General features: G+C 47.9%; 1 protein-coding gene across 1 annotated transcript; it reads right to left on the reverse strand.

The window, feature by feature from the left end:
• Nucleotides 1-2,709: 2,709 nt before the first annotated feature.
• Nucleotides 2,710-8,330, reverse strand: MB (myoglobin). Its single transcript, XM_082043476.1, has 3 exons — nt 8,167-8,330; nt 4,306-4,528; nt 2,710-3,590 (listed from the first exon to the last, which is right to left on the reverse strand). The coding sequence occupies exons 1-3, from the start codon at nt 8,259-8,261 to the stop codon at nt 3,444-3,446; spliced, it is 465 nt and encodes a 154-aa protein (XP_081899602.1). The 5' UTR covers nt 8,262-8,330; the 3' UTR covers nt 2,710-3,443.
• Nucleotides 8,331-8,543: the final 213 nt, after the last annotated feature.

Genomic DNA, 8,543 nt, shown 5'->3' on the forward strand with positions numbered 1-8,543 from the left:
GAATGCCGTAAGATTCATTCTAATGTGCTAAAGATTTAACATAATTAGTCACTGGATCCCCATCCCTTTATCCCAGTGAGGTGACCAAGATACACATCACAGGATTAATAGTATGGTCCCCATTACTTGCTCCTTGATGCTGCTTGACATTGGCAGATGTATTGGAGCCATGCAGGATCAGCAGGCAGAAGCAAAGACAAGGGGGACAGGCAGTGCAGGCTGCAGAGTTGTTGCACCCCGGCTGGGGCTGACTGGCTCATTTGCACAGTGCCTGGGAAGCCAGGTCATGCTCCCCGCGTCTGAGATCCTGATGAGTCGCTGGCGTTTGACACCAAAGCCCGAGAGAACGCAGACAGGTCACTGGCTCGGTGCCACAGGGAGCTCTGCCATGCAACAGAGACTGCGGCAGTGGGAGAAGAATAGTATGCCAAGCGCAAAGCAGCAAGAATGTTTTTCAGCCTAAGGGTGGATGCAGGTGCATAGCCCATTTGCTGCCAGAAACAGCACTATTAACATCAAAGAAATTGCAGGAGTGTATAGAAAGCATAGCACAGCCATAATCCTGACCTAGCTGTAGTCAATGTGTATGAGCTGGAGCAAGGAGGCTGGCAGCCACACAATTCATATCTAATAGTGTGGCCAGGAATGTGTATGTGACACCAAAGAGTGCTAACAGGGAGGGGGGCTGGGTACAAGCCCCTGGGACCCATCCTCCTTATGCAAAGCTGTTCCTGGAAAGGAGGCAGGAGAATTTCTGGGCTTACACTGATATGGCTTATCTCCACTAAGGGACTGTTTCCCATACATGAACCAGAAAAGCTACATGTGTCAGCAGCACAGTGGAAAGGATGACTCCAACAAAGATGCTGAGCCAATATAGCATGGAGATGAAAAATCCTTTCCCCACCATTCCCTTTCTTTGGGGAAAATTCCCCTGTTCCCCTGTTGCAGGAGCTTTATAGACTCACTGTGTGGGAATTACATACGTTGCAACCCTATGTCAGGACTGCAGCCCAGGGCATACCCAGTACCCAGAGTAGTGGAGATCCAGACACGTGGATTTCACCACAAGCATCCCAACCCACCGAGCCTGCTGGGATACCTCCACTGTTATTGGTGTGTGAACTTGCTGGTTCGTCTCAGCTTGCACATCTTCACTGGACCACAGGCGCAGCCAGAAAACCTACATCAGGACCCACATCTGACCAGTGTAGATTCAAGGCCGGTCCCTTGTGCACTGACACAGTGGGGTAAGCCAGGCAAAGCAGAGTCAGTGCTCCCAATGGACCAACTTTTATTCCAGGTACCTCATAACCAGTACCTAGGCACAACATATATGCAAACCCTCCCTCCTCCACCACATTGCCCTACGTGAAAATATCTAGAGATTACTCCAGTCCCACTCAGACTGACAAAGGCAGCTGCTATAGCAGAGCTTTTAATCCTGCAGCAGAGCCTGTTGTCACTGGCAGGAAATTTTATTGTGTTGGACTGGCAATACTAGACCTTAATTAAATAGGTTGCCCTGCCCGCAAAGCCAGGCAGCCTAGACTGGAGTCAGACGAAGCCAGTTGCTTAAGCCAGGGACCACCTGGCTGTAACTTCATCTAGGTGACAGCATATGCTTTTGTGACCCTCTCTGAAAGGTTGAAGCCACAAGCAAGCTCCCAGAGGTGAAAGGAGGATTTATAAAGAGCAAGAAATCAGAGATGCTCTGTTCTGGGAAGGAATTCGTTCCTTCTCCTTTCAGAGACTGAAATTTTGTGGCCTTTGCCCCGACCAAAGACACAGGAGATCACCCTGGTTCAGGACTGATTTTTAAGGGAACTGGTGACTCCTCTTGTGTCTCCATTGCACGCAGTGTGGCAGGGAGTGCTTTGAACTAGACCATGCTAGTAGCACCTAATACCAAGCATCTCATTTTTGTTTCTCATGCTTGCTCTCACACTATCTGTGTCTGTGAGACAAGGTGCACGACTTTCTCCATAGCAGAAAAGATCAGCCGTGTAGACTCCACACATATCCCCCAGCCAGGACCCAAATGCTTGCCTCTGTAGCATCCTGTTGCTGTCCTAAGATGTGACACTGCCATGAATGCTCTTGACCCTGTGCAAATATACAGAAAGCCAGCACACTGCTCATCCACCTTGCTTTCTGCTTGGAGACAGCTTGAGTGCATATGCCAGAAGACACTGCAACAGCTTACTTAACTTACTGTAACACGTTACAGAGACCAAAGCTTGGGTCTTAAGTGCACACATTGCCATTGCAACTTTCCTCCTGGGCTAATCAGACCTGATTTTCATTCTCTGGAGGGAGTAACGCATGGTGCTGCTGATGGGACCCAAGGCTTCTTGCACGTGCTGCCTCCCCATAAATAAGCAAAGGGCCTTCCCTCCCCATGTTCCACCCCGCCCCGCAGAGCAGTGGCCATGGCCTGTGGTCAGGGAGTGCTTCTCTCAGCTGTGAGGTGCTGAGTCTAGGCTGCCATTTTGTGTTGGGAAGTCCAGTAACCAGGTCGTGACCTCATGGTGACATCTGAATGCCCCAAGTGCCCTGGCTGAGACAGATGCCATGTGCCACTCAAGTCACAGACTGGCACTGCAGGTTTTGGTGCAGTCAGACAGATGTGCAAAACACCTTTCCACTTTTTCCATCTCCCCCACTTCTCACTGAAATACCTGTAAAGCCAGAAACAAACACATAACATTGGTGCAGAAATTTTTATTTTCTGAGAAACGCATACTTTACTTCCCAGTGCAACACAACTTCAGATGCATAGCAGCGGCTACCAGAAGCCTACAGATCGCAGGGAGTGCTGCTCTTTATAGTTCTGCTAACGTGAGTTTAGCAACTAATGCAAGGTTCCGAGCTGGCAGACCCTAGAGACTGACTGGCTGCGTTCACCCACCCCACAAAACAAGGTAATGCTTTGCTGGAAGCTGCCCACAGTAACCTGCTAACAGTCTCACCTGTGGGAGGAATGGGACAGACAGTGTGCCTCTCCTTCCCATCCTGACATCCTTCTTGTACCATTTGAGTCATCCCTTCACCCTCTCATTCACCACACTCCTCAACACTCCCCTTGATCCTCCACATCCCTTCATCTCTGGCCATTCCATTCCCCTCTTGGGTGAGACTGGATTTTGGGAAGGGAGAAATAAAAAGGGGATAGGATAGGCAGAAGCTTACAGATAACCCCTTATATTATTTTTTCCTAAGAAAGCAGATTATTTCTCTTGTATACATGAAGCCAGGAAACAAGAGTTTATCATAAATATTACTCTGTGTCTATACGCTGCCTGTAGTGACTCTTGGCCTCTCATCAAAGCTTTCCCACACATCTTGGATGGCCAATTGTGAGATGTTCGAAACAGTGCTGGGGAAGCTACTGTAAGATGTATGTACAGGCCTCCATCGTGGTGTCCCTCTGTGTATATGTGCTAACCCTGGAAACCGAACTCCTTGTACTTGCTGGCCATATCATTTCGGAACAGCTCCAGGGCCTTCTTCATCGCATCCTGGGAATCAGCCCCAAAGTCTGCAGCGTGTTTTTCGGCAAGTACTTTAATAATGACTTCAGAAATGAACTGTGAGGAAGGAAAGAGAGAGAGAGGGATTAAAGAGAGAGAGGGGAAAACAGAAGGGACACTCAAGGTTTATTTTCAGAAAAGCCAGGCTGAGAAATAGGTTGCAGAGCCTTGTAATATCTCTGAGCTAATTCAGTAGCCCTTCCCACAGTCTCTGGAGAGACAGTGAGATCTAGCATGCAAGGAGCTTGGGCTGGGCAGAAGAACTGGGCTCTGTTCCTAGCTCTGACACTGAACTGCTTCATGACTTTGAGCAGACCATGGCCCTTTCCACTCTTTGTCTGCCTCATCCATTAAGGCTGAAAATTCATGGCCTGTGTTTGTACAACACATAGTTTTGTGGGTCTTGGTCTCAAATGGATCTTCCAGGGCTTACTCCAAATGCATGCCCCTTCTGTTCAGCCACTGACAGTTCTTATGTAATGCAGTTTTCCAGGCATGCAGAGGCTGCATGGGCTGGTTTATTATTGTCAAGGGTTGCTCAGACTGTATTTGGTGTTTGGAACAGGAAATCTAAACTTTGAGGTTTTCGTAGCATTTGCATACCATGAGCCCTCTCTGTGCCTACTTCTGCCTGTGCACAGAGACCTTAGAGTTGAGGGAGAGCTCACTGAAGCCCACCTACCCATGAGAAAATGAAAGTGCAACTCTCAATAGCTGTCTTGCACACATTTACTGCACATCAGACACCAAGACTCCTTGGCCTTTTCCTTACCTCCAGATATTTGACAGGGATTTTGTGCTTGGTCGCATGGGTTTGAGCCAGGGGTTTCAACTCAGACTCATGATTACCCTTCTGCTTCAGGATTTTGCCCAGTTGGGTAAGGACAGTAACTCCATGTTTCTTCAGATCTTCAGAGCCCTTCATCTGATCAGGTGTCTTCAGGCCTTTGAACCTTTCAAATTTATCCAGGGTCTCAGGATGGTCCTTAAAGAGTCTGTGGACAAAGTAGAGGGACTTGTGAGACTTGAGAGAGAGGACAGAGAGGGAGAGAGAGAACAGAGCTGAGGCCCAGCTGCTCCATGTATTTCAGAGTATATGGACAGGCAAAGCTGTGATAACCCATTTATTTCCCTAAAGAAACCTATTAGTTAGTCCCTCTAGTAGAGGCTACTTTAACCTGGGAACTCTGAGTCTATAGATCCTTTCCAAATTACCACCATTCACAGTCATTCCTTTTAGCATGTATATAAGCCAGGGAAGTATCTGATCCTAATCTGAATCTGGTTTAAATGTTTTTCATCCTTCCTCTGGTGGGTTGTTCCACAGCCTGATGTCACTCCGTGTGCAGAAGTTTTCTTTTCCATTTATTTCGTACAGGCTGCTTTTCATCATTAGCAAATGATAAAACGCCTCTTGTCTTCGGAGAGCAGAAGCTGCTGACATACCTCTCTTTGAGTATTGTATGTACTTTAATCCCATCCTCTTACACATGTCCTAATATGATCACCCCTGTCTTTTTCCATTCCCTCTGGCTATGACAGAAACCCTGCTCTAAACATGTCCAACTAGAGTGGCAGAGCAAGTGTCCTTATTTATTTTATATAGCTCTGCTAATGCTCTGGCACCAGTCCCCTGGGTTATGTCAGCTGTATTCAAATAGAGACCAGAGTCAAGGCTGGTCATGGTGCTGAAAGGTGAGTTGGATTCACCTGAAGGAAAAACAAAACCAAACAAAACTACCTGTCTTCATTGACTTACTATTACTGAGAAGACCCCTGGCTCTTATCAGAACCCTTTTCTGAGCCCATCTCTAAATTGACCAGGAAAGGAGGGTTTTAGAGGCTTCTCACACACACACAGAAAGAGGGGAGCAGCCCCCAGCCTCAGATCCCTCACATCTGGGGCTCAGGTGTTGTTGAACATGAGCTTGATGGGAGAGCCTACTGTGCCCCACCCTATGAATGCTGCCACAGAGAAATTTTGTTCCTGCCCTTCTCTGACACCCCCCAGCTCAGCCCAGTGTGGTTCCTCCATCAGGAACCACAGCACCTCTGAGAGTCCTTGGGAGCAAGTGGGTAACAAGAGCACATAGCCTTCAGGCATGCTGGTGCCATGCCATGCAGTGCTATGCATGGGCACCCTGATCCCAAAATGGAAATTAAATCAAGAAGATGGATGGGTGGCTAAAAGCCAAGCTAGTGTTGTCCTCCCCACTTCCTCCCTGGTGCATTTCCTAGGAGACAGGATACAGACACCACTGGCAACCAAACTTGTAGGAAAATTCACTCTTTTCCATGCTGGAGTCCTATAGTCAGGGTCAAAAGGGGACACTGCTTGTCCTGATTATTAGGAGCAGTGTAATAATAAGGTGTTGAGAGACATCAGGTCCCTTTCACAATATAATTTTCAAGTATTATACCCTTTGATTGGCACAATCCAACTAGTTGAAGCATGAGCAAAACCAATGTTTGTCTTAACAGCCAGGGTGCTACAGCTCACCCCATTAAATGGCTCACCCAAGTTACCTGCAGCAGCATCTGGAGCTCCAGCCCAGGACCTCAGCCACGAAACCAGCCTCCCTCTCATGGTAGTGGTCACACATTTGCCCTGCCGCTGGGAGGGTGCTGGTGCTGGGACTACCTGGGGGTTGTGCCCCATCTAGAACTGGGCGTTCCTCCTAAGTATGTTGCCATGAGGGCTGGGCTTTCCACTATATGGTGTTAGTATAGGTTAAATTACACTTACAAATACCTCAAGCACATGGAAAACTCAAAGCTGTTCTGCAGCAAAAACGTTCTCTAAATGTCTTTTCTGGTGTTTCATTTCAAAGGTTTCCAAAGGATTTCTGCGCTCTAACAGGTGCTGAGCACACCACTATCAGTCTTTTCTTTTTTCCTCTGTTTTTCTATGACACAGGTTGTGCCCTACCCAGAGAGATGAAAAAAACCTTGTACTCTGAAATGGGATGGAGTTATTTCTAAAAATCTCCATCACGTCTAGCTATGGCTGAATCATGTCTGCCAAAGACTATATACTCCTGAGACTCTTAAAAATTCTTCCGATGAGTACTTTTTTGTTTCCTTTGGAAGATATCCAGTTGGATCAGTATTTTCTAAACATATTCCCAGGATATGACATCTACCTAAGAAGTCTTTAACTGCACATGAGGACGCTTTTCTAAGCTACAAGCTGCTGGGCTTCCCCTGCCTCTCTCCTCCCTCAGAAGGTCCTTGAAGGAACAAGAAATGACCTGGGTTGGCTGGGAAGCACAAAGTCACAGGGGAGAGGAGTATAATCTATTTATTTAATGCCATGCTTTGCCCTGCAATACCTGAAAGAAAAATGGTATTACCTTTTCAGTTGGAAACTGCTTTCAGTGTCTTGTGGCATGTCCAGAGCCAAAGTAGCCACCTCACACAGATGGACTGGGGTTCCTGCTACCCCTTCAGCATGCCTGCTCTGGACTACATAGGGGAAAAGCCATCACATTGCCACTCAGCTGCCCCATCCCTCTCTCCTCTTCAAATGGCAGATGAATTGGGCCATGATAAAGAAAGTAAATAAAACAGCTGTCTGCCTTGGCACATCTTCATAAAAGCTTTGGACGGTGCATTTGCCCAGTGATGTGAGCTCCTTCCTTTAACCATGCTTAAGATAGGAACCACCTCCAGAGCAAGTGCCACAACCCCACTGCTCTCCTCAGTGTCGGTACCCTTCCAGCACATTGTACTGAGCACAGGCTGAGTGAGGGGGAGATCTGAAGGGTCTCCTCAAAGTCTCCAGCCCTGCTGCTCTTTAAGGACAAGCTAGAATCCAAAGCCCACCAATGTTGTTTCCCACTCTGCAGCCCTGAGATCCCTTCCAGACTGCAGTTCTGTGACTTGCTGCTGGCACCTGGGGTGTTCCCCTCTTAGGGGGCCAGGACCACAAGGACAGTATGGGGTTGGGGGTCGTCTCAGATGGAGACCTTGTGAGAACTTCACTCTGACACCAGAATCATGGAGGAGGAAGCATGCAGGGGGAAGGAAGCACCTTGTTTCACACCCAGACCTCTAATCCGTCATCAGGAAGTAGGCAAGTGTCACCACCAGATTTCTGGCCAAAAGGCAGGATGGGCAAGGCTCTGCGAGGTGAGGCTAAGGTGGGGAGAGAGAAATATTCAGGTACTTCACAATTGATTTTACCGAAATCATAGATTCCAAGAAAATTGTCATAGAGTTGAATTTCCTCTCCTCTCCTTCCCTGCCTTCCCACATTCTTGCTGCAGAGCATCTGAAGGCCCAGGACACACTATTTGCTCAACATTTCTTGCTGCAGTGCTTGGTCAATGAGGATCTAAAGCAGAGCTTTGCCAGCAGAAGCAGAGGGAGTGACAAAGCCCCACCATCTTTTAGCAGCACTGGCCTGCTCCTGCACCCGTAGATGGAGAGACAGAAGAACAACTGCTTTACATGGTGAGTAATTTTTAACCCAGAAACCATAGCAATGGAAAAACCACCACCCTCCAACAAAGAAAACAGTCTGTTGAAGTAAACACTGACAGACACAAGCCCCCGTACCAAATATACACCTTCCTTGGTCTCTAATCAAAAGCTCTCAGCTTTTCTCTTAGAATGGAAGCTTCTTGCCTACCTCATTAAAACTTCATGTCCATGGCCAGGGAGGTCGGACTCCACCTTCCCCCAGATGGCCAGGACCTTCTGCCATTCCTGGTCACTGAGCCCCATGGTTCACTGAAGGCAGGTCCTGAGTGCTCCCTGCAGCCGTTTGTCTTCCCCAAAGGGTGTCTGGCGAGCTCCCCCGTGCAATTTATAGCCCCTGCTCACAGACTTACACCTGTTAATCGTCAGCTGGACATCTTGCTTTCTTTCAGGCTTGTTTAACCTAATCAGCCTTCCTATTTTTTTTCTAGGAAGCTATTTTGGGTCAGGTGCTATTGTGGGTGCCACTGAAGGCATCGTTTCTGCTTTTCGTATTGGACTGGCACATGTCCCGCTCCAGACAGAAAG

Source organism: Streptopelia decaocto (genome assembly GCF_964273445.1).
Source record: "Streptopelia decaocto genome assembly, chromosome: 1".
NCBI lineage: Eukaryota > Metazoa > Chordata > Aves > Columbiformes > Columbidae > Streptopelia > Streptopelia decaocto.